The sequence below is a fragment of the Homarus americanus genome, unplaced genomic scaffold (assembly GCF_018991925.1).
Source record: "Homarus americanus isolate GMGI-L3 unplaced genomic scaffold, GMGI_Hamer_2.0 scaffold31037, whole genome shotgun sequence".
Taxonomy (NCBI): Eukaryota; Metazoa; Arthropoda; class Malacostraca; order Decapoda; family Nephropidae; genus Homarus; species Homarus americanus.
This window is the reverse complement of record NW_024722227.1, coordinates 24,666,802-24,693,545: the sequence shown is the minus strand read 5'-3', so window position 1 is coordinate 24,693,545 and position 26,744 is coordinate 24,666,802. Positions and strand designations below refer to the sequence as shown.

General features: G+C 39.5%; 1 protein-coding gene across 1 annotated transcript in view; it reads right to left on the bottom strand.

Moving 5' to 3' along the window:
* LOC121862653 overlaps window positions 1-26,744 on the bottom strand; it is a 64,982-nt gene that overhangs the window by 19,249 nt on the left and 18,989 nt on the right. The window contains exons 2-10 of the mRNA XM_042360974.1: window positions 24,164-24,249; window positions 21,798-21,886; window positions 15,173-16,019; window positions 11,342-14,392; window positions 8,660-8,840; window positions 3,128-3,229; window positions 2,838-2,998; window positions 2,519-2,646; window positions 605-2,151 (exon numbers count right to left, since the gene is read on the bottom strand). Of these exons, the coding sequence (XP_042216908.1) occupies window positions 605-2,151; window positions 2,519-2,646; window positions 2,838-2,998; window positions 3,128-3,229; window positions 8,660-8,840; window positions 11,342-14,392; window positions 15,173-16,019; window positions 21,798-21,886; window positions 24,164-24,229 (6,172 nt within the window). The 5' untranslated portion in view covers window positions 24,230-24,249. The remainder of the gene's footprint in view (window positions 1-604; window positions 2,152-2,518; window positions 2,647-2,837; window positions 2,999-3,127; window positions 3,230-8,659; window positions 8,841-11,341; window positions 14,393-15,172; window positions 16,020-21,797; window positions 21,887-24,163; window positions 24,250-26,744) is intronic.

Below are 26,744 nucleotides of genomic sequence, written 5' to 3'. Positions count from 1 at the left end.
AACAGGTGAACGTCTGCAGGGGAAATAATTTCTTGACAGCAGCAACTGAACAATGCACTGGGTGGGTGGGTGGTGTGCAGGTGGTGTTAGTGGGTGAGGGAGTAGATTGATGTGTCTTTCATTGTGGAGGATGAAGACAAAATACTGGATGGTCAGTTGGTCACTGCACACTGTACTGTAAACTAAAACTTGCTTTAATTCTAAAAAAACCTCGTGGTTGTTCGAATCTATACTTACTTCACAAGCTTGAATCAAACACCAGTGTCATTCATTCAGGAAATTTTTTAAAAATATAAGGCGACTTGCAAAAAAATCTAAGAATTATTCAAAGATCACACAACTTCATGAATTGGTTTCTGAAACATTTTATAATGACCTTGATGTTAATTTAATTTCAGATACAGTAACTGTATTACAAAAAAAAACTACAAATCCCTTCACGTATCTACTTTAAGTACAGTATCAAGAGCCCTTATCCATAAAAATTTCATAAAAGCATACCATCCTATTTTGAGATGTGGAAACTACAACTACTACTACAGTACTACCGTACTACTAAACAAAAAACTCAGCTTTCCTCTAATACAAATAAAATAAGATTTACCTTGATAGTCAGGAGTGTTGACAGAGATTAGGTCATTAAATCCATCCAGAAGTCTCGACAGGAACCCCAGGCTGTGGAGTCGACGACAAACACTCGCTGAAGAGCGACATAAGAGCAGTAAAGCATGAACACACTGGGTGAGAGAGGCACTGTGAGCCACTTCACTCTCACTGCACAGCCCATAGCCAGATAGAGAGCGAGAAAAAGACCCACTGTGTGACACTTGTGAGGATGATGCTGCCTCAGAGCACGGAACATCTAAAGGCTTGTTTTCAACTACAGATCCAGATTGAACGTTGGCTCCTGGCAGCCCATTTATCACTTTGAGGCCTTTTAAGCCATCACGACAATACTTGGTATGAATAACTTCACCACTAGATGAATTTGTTGATCTCGCATTTACACTCCCGGTCGAGTTTTCCACTACTGTACTACTCGTTACATCAGATCTGCCGTCCCCTCTACATAACCCATCCTCCCAGTCAGATGCTTGCTCTTCAGCACTGCCATCTTCATCAGAGTGAAGTGTGTGATACACAGATGAAGCAGATGAATTACTCTCTGCCACAGATGTGCTCTGGGTCAATGACCTTTTTGATTTAGGTCTAATTCCTTCTCTCAAATTTCTTTTCTTGTTCTTTACAATTTTTTTGTCATGTTGGTCCTTAATAACAGGCTGGTTGTCAGCCATGAGTTTATCTTCGGCCAGGCGCTGGTCTTCTGCTATGGGCTTATCTTCAGCTATGGATTGGTCTTCAAACACAGGTTTATCTTCAGTTAGGGGCTGGTCCTCAGCAACTGACTGGTCTTCAGCTAGGGATTGGTCTTCAGCTATGGATTGGTCTTCAAACACAGGTTCATCTTCAGTTAGGGGCTGGTCCTCAGCAACTGACTGGTCTTCAGCTAGGGATTGGTCTTCAGTTAGGGGCTGGTCCTCAGCAGCTGATGGGTCTTCAGCTGGGGACTGGTCTTCAAATACAGGTTGATCTTCAGTTAGGGGCTGGTCCTCAGCAGCTGACGGGTCTTCAGCTGGGGACTGGTCTTCAGCTGCCGACTGGTTCTCAATTATAGATTGGTCTACAGTTAAAGGCTGGTCCTTATCTAATAAAGACTGATCCTCAGCGGTGTCCTGTTTCTCAGGTAAAGATTGGTCCTCAACTATGACTTGATCTTCTGTATGTGAATGATCCTCAGTAACAGACAGGTTCTCATGTTGGTCATCATGCTGAGAGAGATCATCACACACAGGATGCTTCTCATTCCCTGACTGGTTATCATATAAAAAGTGAATGTTATCTTCAGAATGGTCATCTGCTTCTGAATGGACCACCCCAGAGTGTTTGTCAGTACCAGAGTTGCTCTCAAGTATACGATGGTCTTCAGGCAGAGGTTGGTCCTCGGCCCTGGAGCGGTTTTGTGCCCTGGAATCTGCTTCTTGTTGTGCCTCTTCCTGTGACTCCAGGAACCTCTCATGGTGGCTGATGATCAGGTCTAAGGCCAGGAGGACAAGCTCAGGACACTCCAAGTCTTCCTCTTCATGCAAGGACCTATTACAGAAAAACAGATATTTTAGTTTACTCTACAGTACAGTATATTTTTTATTACAAGAATAAATAAAACAAGTTGTACTGCACACAACTACATGTCCCTAACCAGTGTCGGCAAATGTTTGATCTACTGCCAGTCAACCATCCTTTATCATCTCCAGAAGTATATTTATTGTGGATTATGATCAAACTATCCTCTAAGTTTGAAAAATATATCTATGGTTTCTGTAGAATGAATGGTACTGGAAGGCTGGTGACAGATAGGCAGATACATGTATGTATACAGTATGTATGTGTATGTGTATGTGTGTGTGTGTGTGTGTGTGTTGTGTGTGTGTGTGCCAGAAGAATCACCAAGCTGCTTTACCTTGTAGATGATGGGCAGGCATTTGCCAACTGCTCAGTGTCAGCTTCATAACCATCTGTTTCATCAGCCTGATGCTCCCCTCCTTCACCACCTGGTCCAGTGTCCTCGTCCAATAGTTCCAAAGCATGCTAGAAACAAGTTAATGCTATTTTATAATCAATGTCACAGGTAGGCAACATGTTGACAGCGAGGCCAACACTTTAATTCAGAAGTAACCAAACATAAATCTTAATGGTATAGTGCAAATTTTTTTTCTCGTAATGCCTTTGTAACATACATGAGTTGGGTGTGGCAAAGTGTTAATGCCTTTGTAACATACCTGAGTTGGGTGTGGCAAAGCGTAAGTAATACTGGCTGAGGTAGAGAGGACACAGCACTGGAGCATGACGGACACGAGGTGCTTCACGTCTGCACAAGTGCGGGGGTAATATCTCAACAAGGGGGATCGCAATTCATTTAACAGTGTCTCAACGTGTAAACCTGAAATACAATACAAAGAGCATTCATGATATGTTCCCTAGATAGATTCATTCAATCCTCTACAGTGTAATCAAATAATCCATAAAAGTCATGACCACTTACAGTTCTGATTAAAAACACAAGTCTTACCTGCATAAGGATAAGTGATAATTATAAAAGTCATCAGTGAATGTACGAGTGAGAACGTAACAGACAGTTGCTCCAAGACCACACTGGTGAGGCTCAGTGTACCTGTAAGGGTAAACAATCATACTCATCATTCAACTCACTGTAACCTTCCTAACAGCTTTATACAGGACATTATTAATATTGATACTGAATTTAACATTTAATTCCCACTCAACTATGTGCCCCAGGTACATCTGCTGGCTTTGTGCAGCTGTGGATCTCCATCTTGGCAAAGTAAGTAATATATAGTATACATAAACATTTCTTCAACAAGTTGTTATTAGCAGTAGCGGTCTAAGGCACTATTATGGTTGATGTCAACTCATTTTATTGCAGATTTTCTACAATTATCACAGGAAAAGTGCTGTTCTACTCACTAACTTCTATCATGTTACTCACTCAAACTTAAGAGTTTTCAAATTTATTTGGAGTGAAAAATCAAGGTAACCACCTTTCAGAATACTGTGCACAAAACTAACCTACCAAACCTAGTGACAGTAGAATATATTGTATTTAAGTAAAAGTTAGATGGGCTGTTTCATTTATTCATTTCATTAGTTTTTAAAATGCATAATATTGTAGCTGCCATGTTGGAAAATGGCTGCAACATTTCCAAGACAACTGCCTTATACAGTGCAGAACAGTACAGTACTGTGCATACAGTGCAGTGCAGTGCATTACAGTACAGTACTTGTACAGTATGCCCTTAAAATTTGCAGGAGTTTGGGTCTCAAAATGGCCCTAAATTGCCAAAACCATATCATTTGCTGACTAGGGGGGGGGGGGTATATTTTTACTCGTGTGCAAAGAATTGTTTACCCTTAGGACAATTATTTCTTTTACCTGTACTGTATATTTCTTATTTAGCCACTTACAGCGGCTAGTTTATTGTACACCCCACACTCATCCTGTGAGCGGTAGCGCAAAAGGATTACAGAGTAGAGTTCACAAATGGTCTGTATAACTAGTCCCCGTGGTTAGGTTGTTATGGCATTGAATGTTACAGAGTGTTAAAAAATAATTCTTTGCTTAGTTCTATACATAAAGGGTAACTTATTCACAACTGCATGAGTACAGTAGTGTGAGGCAGTTTATCTGGCCACACACTTTGTTATTCACATTTGCATGAGAAGTATTCAAGCACATTGTATATTTGGTTCTGTACATGAGAACTGACATAGCTACTAAGTGCAAAAAAGTGGATACAATCTTAATATGTCAGCTATTTTGCCATTAGAGATGAAGTGGTGTGCCATTTCACACACAGTGTGCTTGGACCTGTCCCTAAAAGGTTCTATCTTCACACAGTCGAGGACGTAGTGTTCGAGTGTGTGGCCACATATCTGGCCACACACTTTACATTTAGTCTTCTTCGACAAAGAAACTGGCAACCGTAAACGCGGCCCCGCCAAATTCAAGATAGGTAACAACACTATTGACTATGTTTCTTCTTTTAAATATCTTGGTGTCTCCGTCCCTTGTACCCTACCTGCCATACAACAGCTAACCCGCCAATGTACTGACAGACTGAGACCTCTTAGAAGTGTAGCGGGGTACAGCCCACATTATGATGCTAATATTAGAATTGTTAAAACAATGTACCTAGGCTATATAAGATCTCTGATAGATTACCATGCACCGGCCCTGGTACTTTGTGACAGGAAAGGCGTTGACAAGCTCGAAAAAATGCAAAATAAAGCCCTCATAATTATCCTTGGATGTCCCATGAGCACTAAAGTACTTAATATGAGGAAAGAACTAGGTATACCCAGTGTCCAAGATAGAATAATAGAAGTCAGCCTCATGATAGTCCTGAGACTTCTGCGTGGTGATCCTGATAACATTGTTTCCTTAAAATTGCTAGAATGTATGAACCATGGGACTGTTGAGTCTAAATGGATCCAAACTACAGCTAAACATATGAAGATGTTTGGACTAGACCACCTGTACAAAGTTGAGACACAACAGCGCTTCCTGCCACCCTGGCGGACAGTTCCCTTCGATATCACACTACCGACATATCCGCCTAAAAAATTAATTATACAAAGCATTTATCTCCAACACACTGCCAAAGTGAGAACTCTTGAACACATACACACTCTACAGACTGATGATAATATCACACAGACCATCTACACTGATGGATCTCTTAACACCGCCTGTGGGAGGGCTGGAAGTGCTATTGTTGTGACTCAACCTGACGGTAATATAATTGAGAAAGGAGTTAGAATTAACAACTAGGCATCCATTCTACAAACTGAATTAGTTGCCATACTCACAGCTATTAAATTTATTGAAACCACCGTCACTGACAGTCTCATCACCACTGACTCGCTATCCTCACTACTTGCCCTTGACACCCTCAAGTTGTCACGCTCTTGTCTCTGAAGTCAGACACAAATATGCGTACCTTGTTGACCGAGGTGTCAAGATCAAACTGTTGTGGATCCCCTCTCACATAGGCCTCAAAGAACATGACTGAGTTGATACCCTCGCCAAAGTCACATCTAACAAAGACACAGTTGTACTGTGTGTACGTGTGTGTGTGTTTAGCCACCCAGAAAAATAATCAGAAACATGAAAACCAAATGTAGAAAAAATGTGAGTCTACCCTCAAGTCAACTCCATGCTTTGTTATTAAAGTCGAGTTGGTTGGGTTGCCATACTCCAATTTTTTCCTCGTAAAAGTTACTGTCCCTAGAACGAATGGCATCTGAGCGCTGGCTGGGTTGATACATAGATCAAACTTACAAAATTTCTTTTGTAGCCATCTAGCCAACCCAACATGAAGGACGTTGATAATTGTGGTGTAACACTGTACTTTTTCACTATATATGTAGGATGGTGTGTGCATGTAGCCGAGTAAAAATAAATGAAGAAAGTTATGTATATCTACCCGAAAATACGAGTTGAAAAAACCATACCACCTCACAGCCATAGTTACAGGCTCTGTTCCTGAGGCCGCCCTTAAGTCAGAAATGTACATAAGTCAGAACACATACCCTATGTGCACTATATCATAGCTCAAGTCCTTTTATACACCTTGAATCATTTAAATTAGGAGAAAAGAAGAAATTGAATGACAAAATACAGTACAGTAAAGTAAAAATTAAAGTATAACAATTACATTGAATAATGGAGATGGCTTGCATGTAGAGATGGGCATTTGTAGGAGTGACAGAGGCTTTATTGTGATGGTTGAACTGAAACTTTCTTCTTTTCATCATAAATCTCTCTGTGGCATCGTAGACCTTCAGTAATACCCCTTATGATCCTTGGTGAATCTTGCGGTGTTGGTATCTTGCTGTTCAAATTTAAACAATCCTTCATCAATAAGCCTGAAACCTTCTGCCATTTCTATTGTAATGAATCACTTTGGTTCTGGAGTTTCATCTTCCTTTGACAAAATTTGCTTCTCCAGTTTATTCAGGTCCTCATTGTTTAATTCTTCAGCATGAGACTCAAGCATCTGTGTGACATCATCCTCATGAATATCAAGCTGGAGTTGATTCCCAAGGTCTACCACTGTCTGTGTCACTTCCCCAACATCATCTGCAAAGCCTCTGAAATCGTGGACAAACTGTGGGCAGAGTTTTTTCCAGACACCATTTGCCCTTACCTTGAACCAGTTAAGCCAGCCCTTACTAGCAACAAAATCTTCTCCATCACTTTCACCACCACATATAGCCTTCAAGTCAGCGTGCAAGCTTCTCACTTTTTCCTGAATCAAGGCTAAACTTAGAGGCAAACATCGTTGATTTTTATCTTCCACCCATATCACTGACAATCTTTCCATTTCAATTAACAATCCACTTCTTTGTTTTGTTATCACAGTTGACTGCATTGGTGTAGATCCTTTAACATGTTCAAGAATTTTCTCTTTGTCTTTCAAAATTGTTGCAACTGTTGAGCAACTGAAGCCCAACGCCTTACTGATCACCGAGGGTGTTTGGCCTTTATCAGAACATTTAATTACATCAACTTTCACTTCCATTATAATGATTTTTCCTGTTCTTGGGTGCACTACTATAACTTGCATCAGGTTTGTGTTTGGGAGCCATGATTAAGGGCCAAAATAGAGAGTTAATAAGCAAAAAAACAACATTTTGCACTTGATCACACACGTTAAGGCAGTGAGGATGAAGCATACTGATGCTCCCTCAAGGTGTGTGGCTGGGTGGTGATCACTCCTTACGCGCTGCTGTCTCCCCTCTACGTCACGCAAACTAGTTCTTGTACGTAACCGCTACAAACCATTGTACTGTACTTTTGTCGGATTTATAAAATAATTGCTCTTATGGGACCTCATTCATATCGGCGGGTGTTCATAAGTCAGACATTCATAAACTGGGGACCCCCTGTATACAGTACCAGGAAATGTGAGGAATAAAAAACAAAACAAAAAAACAATAAATAGGTTAAAAAAAAAACTACTATTGCCAAACCAGTAAATAAAAGCCAAATGAAAGTTTAACACAGTCACCATTTAGATACTCTCCCTGCTCCACCATAGTAACGAAGACCAGCTGGAACGCCGATTCCCTAGCAACACTCCCCACCAGCTACACTCTGTGCTGTCCTCCCATTATGTGTTTGCCCTTAGGATAATTATTTCTTTTACCTTTTTACACAATATGTATGTAGGATGGTGTGTGCATGTAACTGAGTAAAAATAAATGAAGAAAGTTACGTATATCTACCCAAAAATATGAGTTGAAAAAACCATAACACCTCACAGCTTGGCCCAGTAGCCTGGTGGTTACAATGATGAGCTAACCTAGATACAATGACATGATTAATCACTATTAAACAGTTCTATCAGTAAACACTAATAATAACGGTAAATCCAGTTAAATATGGCAGGGAGTGAGGAGAGTTACAACTGCAGACAACACACTAACTAGCAGTCACTCACTCCAGTAGCCAGTATGGGAGAAATACATGACCTTCTCTTCACTTGTTTGTGCACCTTCCTGTGGCTTGATGAAGGTGGTTGAGGGAGCCATCACAAGGAGCACAGTAACACACAGGTGAAACAGACAAGTGTTCAACCCAGACTGTCACTGAGGCAGAGTGAGTGGCCCAGCCACCTGGTACAAGAGAGACACCTTGCAGGACACCATAAAACTTACGGGCTCCCCGTCCCGGCTGTGAAAATGCTGCCAACTTAAAAACTACCTGTACACATTCTTGGGTACATTCAGGGTGTCATCTACAAATAATCAAAGGCCACGAATTCAAAATCTGCAAATTTTAAGGGCATGCTGTAAAGTACAGTATAGTTTATATATAGATTCTTTGCACAGTCAGCAGTGCAGCAAAACTTTGAATACTGTTTTGCAATCAACAATTCCATGCAATCATATTTGAAATATTTCCTCCTCCTACCTATATTCTTCCTATTTTCCAGTAAATAATTGTACTTGTTCCTGTGAAATTGTTTTGTTTTTACCTCATATAAGTACAGAACATCTTATTCACCATGACACTTACCAGAGGATGAACGTGCTAGATCCTGTGTAATGTTTATCAACAGTGGTGCTACAAGGGACCTCACTGAAGATGCTGCCAAGTATGCCTGAAACTCTGTGCTTGTCTGCAAAACTTCTGTTATTGCAGCCCAAAGTTCACCAAGTCCTTCATATCTAATTACTAGTAACTCCATGTTCATTTTCTGAAAAAGTAGAAGCATAATGATGGTAAGCTCAAAATATAAAACAAAATCTTCTTACTTTGAATACTCATTACTTCATTTATACAGTACTTGTACAGTATACTCTCCATTTAGCGGAAGGCATTTTCTGTTACTTTTTGCTCGATTTAATGAACTAGTTCGCTAAATCGGGATTAAATTCGTTAATAAGCTCACACCAGGAAACGTGAGGAATAAATAAAAATAACCAACAAAAAATACATTACTGTAAATAATAGCCAAATTAAAGTTTAACACAGCCGCCATTTGCATTCACTTCATGTTTCACCATAGTAATAGTCAACAGCTTGGATGCTGGTTCCCTAGCAATGCTCCCCAACCTCTTGTAGGCTCTAGGCCACATTTATCATTGTAAATACAGTATAGTGGAGGGCACGGTACCAGAGTGAGTGTGTGTGTGTGTGTGTGTGTGTGTGTGTGTGTGTATGTGTGTGTGTGTATGTGTATGTGTCCTCCACTATACAGTAGTACCCCGCTTAACGCGGTCAATAGAACCCACAAGGTACCGTGTTAAGTGAAAACCGCGCTAAGTGAACAACAGAACATATGGGATTAATTCCAATAGAAACTGGCCCGACCCCCAAACTCCACTTTTTGACGACACACAACTATGTTGTAGTAAAAATTTTATCTTAACTTTATGATGGTATGAACAAACAAGTAATATAGAAGAGGTTAGGTTAGGAAAAATAAAGGTTAGGTTAGGAAAAATAAAGGTTAAGTTAGGAAAAATAAAGGTTAGGTTAGGAAAACTAAAAGTTAGGTGTAACACTTACGTTAGTAGAAGACACACACTGCGCAACCTTACAGCGCGGCTTGCCCAGGCGGAGGGAGGGAGGCGGGAGGGAGGGAGGGAGGAGGGAGAGGCAAGAGCAGGCAGGCAGGCAGGTGGCGCGAATCTAAAAATAGCGTCTCGAGCCGGACACTCTGCGCGTATACGTGGAAAAAACCCGCGTTAAGTGAAAGTTCGGCTCTGGCGAGGCACCGCGTATACGTGAAATCGCGCTAAGCGGGGTATTACTGCATTTACAATGATAAATGTGGCCTAGAGCCTACAAGAGGTTGGGGACCACTGGCACTGCAGGGGGTGGGGAGAATTGCTAGGGAGTCACTAGTACTTCCTTTTAATGAGAAGGCTGGCTCTCTCTCTGGGGTAAATACACACGTCCTCTACACGACAGACTCTGGACAAACACACAGTCTCTCTCAAACTATAAAGTTGTATCAAGTTATTAAGTATTTTCATTAATTTCACTCTTACAAATAATCCTAAATAATTTACACTTTCTCCATCCTGCAGTGCATATTGCCATAGTAATCTGAGTATAATATGAGCAAATAATATTCACAAAAATTTAAGGTTTCATAAACTTTTTTTTGTTTCATTTGCTATGCTGCTACATTAATTTTTTATTTTTATTTTTATTTCAAATCATTAGTTATATATATGGCTGCAAGACTGACCGGAAGTACTGTGACACCACTGTGAGCCAGTAGGCTTGGCAATACTGCACCAGCCCAGGATTTAAATGCTGCACAACACTATAAACGAGACAAGTTACTTGTTTTCTTATGTCATTTTGTGGGCGTTTAGGCATTAAAGTAAAAATTTGATTTTTCCCAACCCGGGAGATACCATGTATGTATAATGATATAACCTTTTATGGGTTAAGCATTATTATATCAGTAAACACTAATAATAACAGTAAATCCAGTGAAATACGGCAGGGAGTGAGGAGAGTTACAAGAGCAGACTACGCTCAACTAGCAGTCACATGACACATTCTCCTTGCCAGGCATACGATCGAAATACGTATGGGTGAAATACATAAATATCTTGTAGTCCAATTTGAAAACGGTGACAGACAGTGACAAATAAATTTTATAAACCTTACATTTACCTACGATAACATAATAAGAAATATTGTATAATTACTAGAGTGAATGAAATAATATTCCCACAAACAACAATTGATAAATCTCAGGCACCTGTGTCCTGCACGCTGATGCCTTGAAGTTCTGGCTCAAGGCGGACATGTCATATGAGGACAAATTTTGTTCTACTTTTTTTGTTTAATTTTAATCATTTTAATTTTTTAATTATTTTGGGGGCAAATAATTTTGTCCACCTTAACGAGGTAGACCAAGAGGTAACGGTGAACAACACACGCGGTGGCAGCAGGACACAGACTGTGCGGATGTAAACAAACCCCAAGCGATGAGTAGCGCATTTGGCGCAGAATTTAATGGAATCACGTTCAATTTAGTGAATTGTTCGGTAAATCGAGCGAACATAATGGAAAGGACGATTTAGCAGAAATTTTGATCTAACAAACAGGGGTGGCTCGAATTAGTTCATTAAATCAAGAAAATACTGTACTTTGTGAATATAGTCATTAACTGATTTCTATACACAAATATAAAAAAATTACATGTAAAAAAAGACTCGCACATTCACACACCTTGATACCTTCCTCATCCGACTCATCAATGGAAGATCTAGCATTGACTGTGGTTTTCTTAGTGGCAAAACTTTCAGCTTCCTTTACAGTATCTACAGAAGTGGACTTGCTGGTAGAAGGTTGTGAGGATCCTGCACTTATGTGGAGTTTCTTACTGCCATTTTCATCGTCCTTCAAAGTGTCAACAGAAGTGGACTGACTGACTGATAACTGGGGGGATCCTGCACTGACTTCGGGTTCCCTTGTGTAGATTTCACCATCCTCTACAGGATCTTCACACAAGGACCTGCTTGTGGGAAGCTGTATAGAGGATGTGTCATTAACCAAGGTTTCCTCAGTAACAATTTCACCTGTAGTTAAAGCATCCAGAGCACAAGATAGGCTGGTAGAAGAGTGTGGTGATTCAGGGCTGAGATTAATTTTCGCTGTTTCACTTTCTGCTTCTTGTGCAACATCTGTATCTCCATATATTCTCCCTCTTTCTTCCTCCACTGCTTCTTCTACCATTACAGAACTTTCCTTTGCAACATAATTTTTTTGTTCGTATTCAGCAACACCTTGGTCCATGTGTTTTGAATTTTCCTTGCATTCTTGCATGTTACGTTCCACATTGATGCGAGTGTGAATAAAGAATCTCTGCCGTACTTCCTCGGCTTTCATTCCAAAATATGCTGACCAAAACTCATCATGTTCAATAACTTCCCATTCAAACATTTTGGTGAAGACCAAGTTATTCTCTTCATCCTTATCTGATAAAACTGGCATGTCGGGTTTTGTTTTCAGTTCTTTCTTAACTACATTACAGAGCAAGGCAAAGGCTTCATGTCTAATGTCTGGAATTTCTTTACACACAGTTATGAGCCCAGATCCATAACACTCCAGAAACTTAATCAATTTTTGATCACATGAATCTGCCAATGTTAATCGATAACATTTCATGAGACCCACCAACACCTCCTTTTCATATTCTGCACTGGTTAGATAGTTTTGAATGCCTTGATCACATATTTGCTTCAGAACAGGAACAATCAGATATTCACACATTTCTAATTTGACTTCCACACTGCTCTGTGAGATAAGTCTGATAATGTGGCCCATAATTTTTGAACTTATGCCCGTATCAAAGAGGAATTTTTTGTATAGAGCTATGCCCTCCCAATGGGAGGAAGAAACTGAACTATTGTGATCATGAGCCTCTATATGGTAATTCTTATACTGATGAAAACATCCCTTATCTTTTGCACCAAATGTTAATGAAAATGATTCATCAGAGGCAAATTCTGCACAAAAGGGATTCACTCCTCCCCCTAGATGTTCAGGCATTTGACAGAAAGCACATCTGATGGTGTCTGCCATCATGTAACCACTAAGATCACGCCATACAATATTCTCAATAAATACTGTGACATATGATACTATTTGTGGTATATTACAAACAAACTCTTGTAAAAGTTTACTAAATATCATTCTGGTGGTCATACAGCAGCAAAGGCCACACTTTGTAAGAGCTTTAATTGAGGAAGCATAAATTTCATGTTCTTCACTAGAAGCAAAGCAGTCAAGTAATACACACACAAAATTAGATACCATACAGGCATTAGGGTCTATTGTCTTTATAATGCATGAACTTGTTCCTAACACTTGTGAATGATGATTCTGGACAGCCTGATACTCACAAAATCTGTGTGTCTTTTTGTCGCATTTCTCCGAGTGGTAAACGTCTTCACGCCAGTACTTCATGTAGAGCACCAACTTGCTAAGAGAATTTAGTACTTCGGTTCGCTTATTAAGAGATAACAGATGGCTCAAAAATATAACTTTCTTTGTGATTTCCGGCCCATTATTTTGAAGGAAGATTTTGTGAAGGTGAAGGCACTGCCACACATCCTTCCATTCAACTTTCAAACATGTACAACTCTGCAGCATGAAGAGCAATCCTACCACTATCTCATGTGCCAGACAAGCTCGAGTGACATCCAACACATTTGTTTCATTCTTAACTCTGGTTCTCAGGTCAGCATCATTCCTCACAATATTTACTGGATCATTCCTGAAGTCAAGTAAAATAGAAACTAAATTTAGTAACTTAGGGACAACACACATTCCAGTTATTGTTAGCAATAAGTCACTTGATTTAAGGAACCTCTGAACAGATGAAAACACCAGTTTTATCATTCCCATTAACACCATTTGCATGTCCATTACTTCATCTCTTTTCTCTTCCAGCAGCTTTAACTCAGATATCATAGAAGTAAATGTGTCAAGAGAGAACTGCAGAATATCATGTGTGGCAAGCAATGGAGAGGACAGATGTTTTAACTCGGCCTCGTGTACAGTTAACTGTGTCTGTATTGATATGATGCACCGAAGAAGTTCTTTAACGGACAAACACAGCGAATTCTCATGTATGCAGATCTTTTCACTTGGGGCACCACTCGTCGTCTGATCCGTCTCCGTCTCGTGACACTTGTCCTCATCGCTGTATACTACATGTGTAAAATAATCAAAGTCATTGGGGTTCATTGTGAATTTTACAAGAGCTTTGCTAAGCCTACTGCTCTTGGGATTCTCATCTCCCTCTGAGTCCGAGTTAACCAGAGGAATACACTTTGAGTATCTCTTCCTTCGTTTCTTTCCAAACTTCTTCCCGCTCTGACAGCTTGACAGGCTGCTACTTTTTGAACCAGATGTCTGTATCCACATTTGGGGAACAGATATATTACTCCCTCGTAAAGTCACATTGGTTTTGGCATAGGATGGGTGAATACTGGCTGCAAATATGTCACTCATACAGAGATTGACTGAGGGCTCATATTTGAAGCAAGATTGGTCCAGGGGCACTTCTTGGCTTCTCTCAGAGATTGAATTACTTGAACTACTATTATGTTGTCCCCTATATGTGGTGCTTCCCAGTCTCTTCTCATGGAAACCTTTCTGACTTTTCATTTGAAAATAACTTGACTTAGGAGCTTCATCGCCAGTAGCATTCTTGAGCATGAAGGTAAAGATAAATGCAAGAACGTGACTAATCTCCCTTCCTCCTGTCAAACCCTGAAAAGATAAGGAATAAACAAGTCTGGGCACAGTGTATTATGTATACTCCCTAACTCTGAGCATATATATATATATATATATATATATATATATATATATATATATATATATATATATATATATATATATATATATATATATATATATATATATATATATATATATATATATATATATATATATATATATATATATATACTGTACTACTACTGTACAGTATTTATATGTTGATCACAAGTTGAGTGCTTGGTTAATGACACAATATTCTAGCTTGAAAGTTAAATAACAATGGCAACTTATACCTTAAAAAGACACATCTATTTCACAGAGGGTTTCAAATATCACTTCACATGGACTATTAAAGGTTTGGATTGTTTCTCAAATTACAGGAAAGTGTGGTTGTTAACATGGTAGCTGTAACACATCAGGGTTTAAGTCAGCTCTTCCATTATTATCTATCCTAAGTGAAATTTTTGTTGCATTACAGTGAGGCAATCCTTAACATTGGTAAATTGCTTTTAGGATGATCCCTCATTACCTGGTAAATTTAATGTAAAAAGCAGAAGCAACCAACTTAATAAACACCTCAAGAACTCTATGTACAATCTGTCTCCAAAAGAATTAATTTTATCGGCCATACAGAACTTAGGAAAAGATTAAATAGTGATCAAACATAAGCAATATGGTCATCTAAACAAAGAGAAACCAGATGTAAAGTAATCAATATTTTTGTCTGACAGCCAAGCATGATATAAACCTTCACAGTAAAGAACTTACCGCTACTCCAAGCTGATCAAGAGCGATCAAAATCTTTGCTCCACATCCATGCAGAAGATAATGTTTCAAGAAGATTGCATTCTGTGCCTCATTACCCTGACCCAGATCTTGCCCTGTGCCGGTCGTGGAAGCCGCAGGTGCCGGATCATTGACAATAGGACTTGACGATACGTTTGCGTTACTGTGTAAGGAGGACTTGGGTACCGCAGAAGATGATTCAGCGATGCCTTGTGTTGCGGTATTGTCTGCCTCATGTGACACCAATGTGGATTCGGGTTTTAGTATAGACGATTCATTACTTATATCTACTGCACTTTCACCATTTTTAAAACAAGAATTTTGATTATAAATGTCCTGAGGTGTATGTACAGTTTCATTACCTAGGGATTCACTTTCACACTGTCCACCGTCACCAATTCTTATACTCTCTAACTCCTCCTGTTTGTTAGTTTCTGCTTGTACAGTATTTGAACTTTTAAGTCTCTCGGTTTTTGTGCACTCAAGACCCTCACCACCCGTCCTCTGAGTTTGTTCTTTGGCTTGGTCTAGGTTTACTGGTAGCAACTCTGAAAAACACTTATCATTATCACTATCTTGAAATGCCTGAGACAAGCTGAGAGAGGCCTTGAAGGAATGACTTCTCCCAGTTGATGGTCTTTTTGTCACTCTGGGTCGACATCCTCTTGAACCATCACTCACTTGAGAAGCATCGCTGATAATGGACTCCACCGATCGAGATGTTGCACTCGAGGATGCATCGCTATCATAACTTACTGAACCGAGGCAAATGTGCTCAATATCTGCCAGGAACTGTCCACCCAGAAGACTTACTACACTTCCTACATCACTGAAAACAAAATATATATATTAAAGCTTTCTTGTTTATGATAGTAATATGCAAGAGGAAATAACAGGTATACAAACCATCAAAAAAAATGGAAATGACAAGTCTGCCACTAGGGGTTGCTCCGAAATATTTGGGGATGATGACAGATTACTTCAAAAATAGTATACAATTCCTAAATTACTGTACCTCAGTTGAAAGAAGTTAAATCTATCCCAATAAAAAAGTATATACAGTAAAAGTCCAAAAATCCGGATGCCAGGAATCCGGACCCCCCGAGAATCCGGACTTTTCGAAAGCTCAAACTTTTTAAATCTAGCGGGCTTTTGTGGGTTATGTGAATGAATGGAGTTGCTTTAAAAAATTAATTTACATAATTCTAATAATAAAAGTAATTGTAAATTATAGGTAGCTAATTTTGTTAGTTTTGTAATTAGCTTGAACTGAAATGTAAAATTTGAGGCACTATCAATCTTTTGTGTGTATGTGTGCATGCGTGAATGCCACAGCTGCACAGCGACAACAAACGACCACACGATCGCCACTTTAAAACAAGCAATCAAACTGTGACAACGTATGTAATTTTGAGTCCTACTGTTTCCATGTACAGAGTACAAGCCCATAATAATGGCCCCTAAAGTAGATAAACTTCGTTGTGTGAAGAGAAAGAAGAACACATTGAAACTGAGTGACAAACTTGAAATAATTAAGAAACTAGAATGTAATGTGAGCAATGCTGTTCTAATGGAAACATACAACATTGGAAAGTCTACAATTTATGATATAAAAGAGGCAAAGAATAAAACTCTAGAATTCACAGCTTCTTCTGAGCCTTACATTAAAATTGCTGAAAGAAAAAGTTTACATTGGCCCAAATTAAAAAAATCTTGATAAAGTGTTGCACGAATGGTTTTTGTTAAAACGATCAGAAGGTATAGCAATTTCTGGGCCAATGCTTATTGCCAAAGCAAAGTCTTTTAAGGAGCAAATGAACATTGAATCAGAGTGCACATTTAGTGATGGATGGCTTAGGAATTTCAAGACTCGTCATGGTATTAGACAGTTTGTTTACATTTTTGTCTAGTGTTGACTTTATTTTTCTTTAAAACTGCTCGTTTTGAAAAATGAAGCATGCTTTATTTGCTAATGAATAAACTATCAAAATGTACCTGTTCATCTCTTCTTTATTCCTCCTTAAATTTTAATTTTAAAAGTACTGCCTGAGAATCCGGAAAATCCGAAAATCCGGACCGACCCAATCCCCAAGCAGTCCGGATTTTTGGACTTCTACTGTATCCACTATTACATGCACAACAGGTACAGTACAAATGCCCAAATGAATAATATCACGATATCCAGAAACTTTAAATAAAAAGTGGTATCTGGCAACTACAAAACTCACTTTATTTTTGCTATAATTTTTCAAGGTGGAAACATAATAGATTATCGCTCGGGACATTCAGGAATAATTTGCAGAGTTAAAATTGAACTTCCAAATGACAAGGTACTGTATACATTAATTGCGTTAAGGTGAAATGAATATTGAATAAAAAATATGAATTTAAATAATATTCATACTCACCCCCATTTACACCATGTCTTTAATGAATACCGTATGTAAACAAATATTTTCCATTCGCCACCTCGATAGACGATGCCTGATAGAGGGAAACATTAACAACAAATTTTTTTGCTTTAGATGAACTATACAGTAAGCTTAAATAAATAAACATTTCCTGTTACCTTTTTCCCTAGTATTTATAAGAAAACTAATAGTCATTTATACTCTGAAGGTATTCTTAGTTTGCATTGCCATCACAACTCCCATAATCCTTTGCACGGTCCGCCATCTTATAGGTATAGACGGGACACGCTAGAGTGATCGCTATCATAAACAAACACACTTTGTATACATAAGTTCTAAATAACGGTGAATTCATGTGTCCTTGTCGGATGCCACAATACATCTAAGAAGAAAGACTCTATTCCTGCTGTCATTTTTAATCAAGGAGATAAAACAGGAATTGTCTACAAAGAGGAAGGATTTGTGGGTTTCTAGGGTAGAGAGAAATGGGTGGTTGCCTTCCAAACATTCCAAAGTTTGTTCTGACCATTTCATTGAAGGTAGGCATAATAAATACATAATGTATTTAGTTACTATCATATCAACAACATTTTCTTCTACAAATAATCGTCCATCAATAATAGTGTATCACAGACTCACTCCACTGTATACTATAGGCGTTTAAAATGCTTACAGGTATCTCAATGTAAGGCCGAGGCCTACATGTACATTATTGCATGTCCATGTGTGGGTATGCATGCAAATGTGTGACATGGCAGTTGATGAAAGTATATATAAATGCTCTTATAAATGTATAAATTCTTCTACCTAATGATCCGAGTCCATAAGATGGTAGCATCCAATATGCCTTGGCTTGTGTGACAGTCTGTGAATCTTGCAGTTTGGTGGTGGCTTCTAAAAAAAAAATAGTAAAGCACTAACATGGCTACAGGCTTCTCCTAGAATGGCCATACAATTACAATGGGCACATTGTACTTCTCCACTTGCCTTGACAATTAACCATGGCTGCAATGGTGTGGCATTCATACTCCTGTTTGTAATATTGTATGTATATATCTTTAAATAATTTAGCTAAATATCTTTCTATCAGAAACGGTCATCCCAACGATTATGAATAAACTCATTTAGAAATACTACATCATTACTTCAGGACGAAATCGAACAGATTTGCAACAGCCAATCAGCTGTAACTCTTAAGGAGGGGGCGGGGCATCTTTTCTCAGCGGAGAAAAAACGCACTATAGTTACCGTGGGTGATGTAATTATATAAACCTAATGTAAGTAACCTACATTTATATAAGCATTAATGTCTGTTTGACAGGGACTAATACTGTACAACTGTACCTCCCTCATCCCATTCACCATCCTCCTTCTACTAAGCACCTCCCTCGCCTCCTTCTTGGTCGTTCACTCTCTCTTAAACCATCCACAGCTAAATTACTGTAAATACTTTTTATGCCAAGTCTTATTCCCAATTCTCTCAATGCACCCACACCACTTTTGTACACCCTGGCCATCCCTCATGTCACTTCCACATCTCCTTACCTCCAAGTTTCACATTATTGACCTTGTATTCACCCCCCCATCACTGCCCTCAAACACATCCTTTCTGCCATTTCTAACATACTTCTTCCTCTTATATCCAGAGTCCATGTTTCAAACCCCTATACAGTACAGTACTGTAGTAATGTTGGCTCCACCATTCCCAACAGTCCACTATCTTCTTTGATATGATTCTCTCCAAACGTTCCCAAAGTAAAGGAAAATATAAATAAATTAATTTTGTATTTTCCAACCAATGAAAGTAACAATGTTGCTTCAAAATACAATGGTTGACCACAAACAGCAAATCGTAATATTATTTCAAGCATTTTACAGAGAAATGGGTGAGATTCTTAATATCAACTGGCGAAAAGATTGTTCTGTTTACTGGGGATAACTACAGTGGGGTATGCTATAACGAACGGATCCCACTACGAATATTCCTATAACGAACGGTTTTACCTATAAAATTGAGAATGCTATAACGAACGCAACTCCTACAACGAACGCGGATGAATACGGGACTATTTCGCCTGGCGCATGAATATTGTTGTACCGCGACCCACAACAAGAGCGTCAGGCGCCATCTTTGTCTCATTGTGTAGCCAGTGCACCACTGTTATTGTTGAAATTTCGTCTTTTGATGTGGAAATTCGCGTTATTTGTATAACTATTTTGTTATACAAATATACAATTGTAACAATGAGTCGTCCAAAGCGAGTGAGAAAGCTAATAACCCTTGAAACTAAGAAAGAAATTATAAAGAAACGTGAGAATGGAAGAAGCATTGCGAAACTTAGTGATGAATATGGGATGGCTAAATCGACTATATGTACGATTTTGAAGAATAAAGAGGAGTTAAAAACTGTGCAAGTGGCTAAGGGAATCTTTAGACTTAGCAAAGCAAAGTGTAATGTGATTGAAGAGATGGAAAATTTACTCTTAGTGTGGATAAAGGAGAAAGAAATGGCAGGTGGTAACATTAGTGAAGCTATAATTTGTGAGAAAGCCAGACAATTGTTTGAGGACCTTAAAGCCAAGACTCCCAGTGGAAGTGATAGTGATGTGCCAGTGTTTAGGGGTACCTGCATGCTGAATAACACTAAGGTAAGATAAAGTACCGTATTTTTTACATTTTCCACAGAATTTTTCCAGTGTTAAGTGGTTGTATTTGGGGGCCTGGAACGGATTAATCCTATAACGAACGAATGCTATAACGAACTAGGTTCTGGAACCAATTACGTTCGTTATAGCATACCCCACTGTATTCATGTGCCTACTGCTGGTACGTACTTAGAGAATAAGCGACAAGAATGATACGTTTAAATACTCCGGCTCTCTTAATTAACTAGACTCATCATTTATTAGCACTATTTTTCATCAAATGCCACCTGAATAACTCTTAATAACATATATATCCAGATTAATGGTACTTCATCTTATAAGCCAGCATACATCACTTGATAAATCCTCTAAATATCTTATAGGTTGTCCTGCTCTGCCATCTCTTCCTTCACAGTCTAAACACATGGTAGTTTCACCATGTTTTACCATTTACTAACACTACAGTAAATTAGAAACATATATAGTTTTTACTGATGCATTATTTCATAAATGGTTAAGTGCTGACAATAAGACAATTGTAAAACATTTCTGTATCAGCAAGATGTTGACAACACCAACAAGTGTTCCTTACAAGATGAACTAACACAAAAATAACCACTTTTTCCCCCAACAAACATCTCTATACCTTAAAAATGACTTTGACTTTAACTTACCATGAAGTTAGAATATAATACAGTTAACCCTCACTTTACGCGGTCCCACATTCCGCGTTTCCACGTTTACGCGGTGCCCTGCCGGAACCCAGGATGCTCACATTCCGCGGTGCGTGTACCCCTTTACGCGGAGAGCGGCTGGCGAGCCGCGCCATTTTTGGATCCAAACCTCCCGCCATCCGCCATGTTGTGTAAGCGGCGCGAACATGGTGCGCACAAGGTCGCCCAGTCATCAAAACATTACCAGTTCTTCACCCACCCACCACAGCCGGCCCAAGTCAGTGATAGTGATAATTATGGTGAGGATATGGACTTATATGGACTTTGGGGAGTTTGACAAAGAGGCCCTGCAAGCCTCTGTGGTGGATAGTGATACAATTGATACAAGTGACACAGGTGAGGGCCAATAATCTGCCCTCTGCCTCGGAACCAACTGCCCATCCCCGTGTGCCCAGCCATTTTTTCTACTAATGTAAGTGTTAAAAAACCTAATATTATTGATATTTCTCTTAATTATTAATTGTGTGTGCATACCATCATAAAGTTAAGTTAATATTTTTATTTCAACATAGTTGTGTGTCGTCAAAAAGTGGAGTTTGGGGATCGGCCCGGACTCCATTTCAATTAATCCCATATGTTATGTTATTCACTTTACACGTTTCTCACTTTACGCGGGACCCTCCGGGTTACATTAACCGCGTAAAGTGAGGGTTAACTGTACACTATTTTATTAATAGACACTTTGGAGCAATACTCCCACTGATTTCCTCAACTGCTTAAAGAATTAAGGGCTGAAAAGGAAGTATAAGAGAAGTATACAAGGCAGCTACAATGTGCTTCCCTATTTTAGATAGTATAAAGAGTCAATCAACATACCTGAAATGGAGAAGATTAGAGAGAGGAATTTCCTCCTTTGATGACGACAACAGCAGCCCTAAAAAGTCATCCAGGTGGCTCTGACGTTCCTGTAAACAACCACATTACAAGGAATAAGATATTATACTGTATAATGTTTGATATGAACAAAACTGGTACAGTACAGTATGCCTTATTAACATATTCTCAAACACTGAACATTACAATATATATATCACCCTATTCACAAGCTGAAAGCTACTTTAGGGGATTGATTGATTGATTGATTGATTTATGAACTTTAAGCTCAAAGCCAAGCACTGGAGCCAATGGTCCATTCAGCGTTGTATGGTAATTTGGAGAGACCTTATGTAAAAGTTACTTTAGTGAAGAAGGTTAGTCTTCTGACAAACTCGGTTCTTTTGCTAAGCAAAGAACTGTGACTTCTCTTGAACAAAAAAATCACAGACAATGCAAGACACTTAAAAGAATGTTGGTGTTTGTGGGTACAATTGTAAACTGAACCAGCCAGTACCATTTTCCTGCCTTAGAAGCAGGATCAAAGAGCTTCAGGGAGGACCATATATTTTTACAGACTACAGGTACTGTACTGTACATGGTCACAGTAGTGTGTATCATATTAATAGATTATCCAAATACTATCCCCTAAGGGAGACACCCAAAGTGATGTTTAAGATGTTTTGGGAATTTTCCTGCTCCATTACGGCCACTTATGTTGTGAGGATACTGGTGTAAGAATAGTTGGTTTGTGAAGGAAGAAGGTCAGACCAACTAAAAGTTTGGAGGTCATTCTTGTGGATTCTATGTGTGAGGGCAAACCCAATAATAGACCTGTTTGTAATGCATCACCAATTCCTCATCAGTGGTCCAGAATGACAGGTGCCTTCATTTGGGTCTAATGAGTTGGAAACAAATTTATTTTTTGTAGTTCCTCAATCAGAATTTCTAACAATAACAGAATACTTGCAAGGTCAACTTTTGGCCACAGGACTTGGTTCACTCTTCCCTCAGCTTCATACAAATCTTACTCAGATTCCTTTTTGGTCTTAATAAGAAAGTTGGGAAGGAGGTACAGTACAGTAGAGTAGTTTAACGAGTGCTCAGTAAAGGCACGTGGCATCAGGGGCACTGCATCATTGTTGGTCTTTATGAAGGTTATGTCCATTAAGCTTACAAGGAGGTGCTGTGATGTCCATTAAGCTTACAAGGAGGTACTGTTATCTAAATGCAGAGATTTTGTAGATTGATTGTGTGGTTTGGTAAGTATATTATATCGGGTTAGTATTTTCCTCCAGATTATTTTATCTTCCCTAGTACGGTGCACACCACATAGCAATAGGTGCTGGCTTCTAAAAACCCACTGTATAGTGATTTAAGTGACTTGGATACCTCCCTCTTCTCAACAGTCTAACAAGGTACCTGACACCGAAGCAAGGATTGTTTATGTGAATTTCCAGTTGTAACCAAATAATGGACTGATGGGCTACTTAAGTGGCTCAGTCTGATAGTCTTCTACTTCATTAGGTAAATCTTGTTTCTGTGATGACCTCTTTTAACCCATAAATGATAACTAACGATTCCCTACTCTGCCTCCATATGTGCAAAAATGGAATGTAAGGAACACAAAACATCAACTGATGATGGCCACCAACCCTTGAGCTAACTTCCTCTGGTGATGGCCACTGTTTAAGGGTTAAGGCTCTGGTTACAGTGGAAAGTTACAAATAATCCTTACATTACTATTATGGATTTAACCTGGAACTGTCTGTAGATTTACTGGTTAATAAATACCTATGGCCCAGTGTGTCCTATCTCAATTATAAATTAGAAATTGAGGGTAATAACCATACTAGTACTTCCATGGTAAGGACAGAAGAATTCAAGTAGTGTGCTGGTGAACAGGTTAACTCTCAGTTCAAAATTCAGCAAAAACATTGTACTAAACTAATCACAACAATCTAATCCAACTTACAATATGCATCTCCAGTACTGTAAACACATAGCTACCACAGTTTACACACTACAAGTTAGTCTTAACAATAATCCTCAAACTATCTTCACTTAATTTCTTATTTATTTTTCGTTTTGTTTTGTTTTTTACTTTTGAGGTGAATTCTTTACTGTAACATTTATAGATACTGTACACAGCATATTCTTATTCTTCTCAGAGAAGGACGAAAACGAATGGATGTGAATGGTGCAAAATGTGGACAGTGAAAGAATAAGAGCTCAGACAATAAATACAATTATGTAATGAAACTCCCAGTATATTAAATTATACTGTACAAACTATATAACAGTACATGTAATTCTTAATGAAACTCCTACAGTATTTTGAAGCAACACAATGGCCACCAGCAACTAACCACAACATTCCCTGGTTCTGTCTGAGCAAAGGAGGTCCAGGTCTCTTGTAGCTTCTGATCACTCATCTTTCCGTCATGTCAGTGGTCTGCAACATGGAAAATTCACTTATATTAGTACCCAACTCAACACACTTAATGCAACAGAAAAAGGCCACAATATTATTTGTCTTTAATAACATTACCATAACCTCAATACTGTTCAATCATTTCCCTGATACACTAAAGACCTTACAAAATTAAGTGATTTCGGTACAGCAGGTCAGACACTTTAGTTGCTAGGAGGTGACCTGAGCTGGTCAGTAAGGAGTGTAGCGAGGTTAGAGAATCCACAGGTAGGGGAAGTGGATTACAGAAGAGAGGTCAATGGTCCCTAAATGCAGTCACAAGTCAGGTGGATTATACCTATCCCGGGTAGGCAGAGTATGCACCAGATATCCTAACAAAATTGGTTTTTCTCATCATTCCAAGCCCAGTCACCAGAAACCTTACATTAAATGCTTGGCTGTGTTGTACTGTTCGGGAGTTTTGGAGTAGTGATGGCTGTTAAGAGAAAGACTATACTGTACAGTACTTTCTGGCTGCTGATGATGATGATGATGATGATGATGATGATTGATGATGATTCATTGATGATGATGATGACGATGATGATGATGATGATAATGATGATAATGATAATGATGATAATAATAATAATAATAATAATAATAATAATAATAATAATAATAATAATAATTATTATTATTATTATTATTATTATTATTATTATTATTATTATTATTAACGGTTTATTGAAAAAGTTCAACAGTCTGAAAGCTGAAAATATACATTAGACAAAAATGAGTTCTTACATACAAAGACATGGGGTGGGTGGGTCGTTTAACAAAGTTTTCATTACTAGATGGAGAAGGAACACGAATTGAACATTCAAATTATAGTTTACAGTTGATGGCCAGGGCTGGTCTCTTGCCCTACTGTGTGAGATCACGTAGGCCACGTGGTGTGGTAACTCGTCCATAGATGTTGATATGAAGGACCTCACGTGGTCATGGAGACACTGGGTGGTGTGGTGTTCACGTGGTGTAGTAACTCGTCCATAGGTGTTGACATATGGCCATGGAGACACCATGTGGTGTAGTGTGGGGTGGTGTCACAGTACCTCACTCTCTGTTAAGTGGTGTTGTGTTATCTTCTGCTCATGTATAAAGCTGACCCACTGTTGTTCCCAGGGTGGACTGATTAACACCACCTGGTCAGAAGATGGTGGTTGGTTCCCAGGGGTGCTTATCTTTGGGTGTGGACCTCACTGGGGGGTCATGGCTCTCACTGGTACTGTCTAGTGCTGAATTCACTGGCTTAAACACTGTTCATCACTGATCAACACTGGTCCCACTTCTTTCCAAAATGAAATTTTCACTTTAGGCGGGATTATGTTGACATCCTGGTGGTGAGGAAGGGTCGGGGAGAGGGGCTTGAGGAGTGGACCAACATTGACCAGGGCAGCAGGAGCAGCGCCTGATAGGTCTTGACCCTCCGGTGGTCAAGGATGTGTATGTGTGTGTTCGCACACACGGTGGTGAAATGTGTCTAGTGTGGCACCATTATGTTAGTGTTAAGGTGCAAGCACTGCTTGCTTCCTCTCACTTTCAGCTGTTGCCGCTGGCTAGCCCTCGTGGCGAACAAGAAAGCAACTTGCATAAGTCTTCCCCTGCCAGTACACAGCCTCTTCACCATCAAGACTCCTGCTGTGCCTCCTTGTGGCAACACACGGTAACTGGGTGCCTCGTGGGAACAGGCTAAACCAGTAGGGGATCTCAGACTAGCAGTGGGCCCCAGAGGGACGGCACATAGGTCCACTGACAGGTGGACACATCCTGGCGCCTACCAACCACTGCCCCGCTGCCTTGTGGATTAACCTTGGTAGGTATAAGGCGACGGGATTAAACCTCGAACGAAAATTCTGTTTTGGAGCCCCACATCAGGCAGACATACTTACAGAGCTCCAACAAGACCCCAACGGCAGAGGAGATGACCAACATGGGAACCCAACGACTACACAGGTGGACGAAGGCAATGCATGATGGACAGGCTACTAAGGCGATAACCCAATAAACTGGGCTATCAGCACTCCATTGCAACTCATCCTCTCCCCGGTCATTGCAACACTTGCACCATTGGATTAGGAAAAGGGAGAGCCAAGATGTGTGGTTGCAGCCTGCGCTCCTGCCTCACCACATAAATCAACTCACGCACAGCCATCATCCAGCTCATCATACCTCTCATTATCATCAAAACCCCTATACCCCTCAAAAGACCAATGGCGAGGGGGACAGGCAGAGATGACTGCCGGGAGTCCTAAGTCACAACTCTGCACATGGACGGCATAGATAAGATGGTTGTTTATGCACTGGGATCTAGGCAGCAGTGGAATCCGGTCCTGTCTGTGCTACTGAGCAGCCGTTTTGATGAGCCACTCTGCTCACCCCACATGGGGAGGGGGTGAGAAAAGGTGCCCTAAACATAGCCTGCCTAAAGAACCAACCTGACTGGACAACTGCACCCAGTAAGGTCATCCTTATGC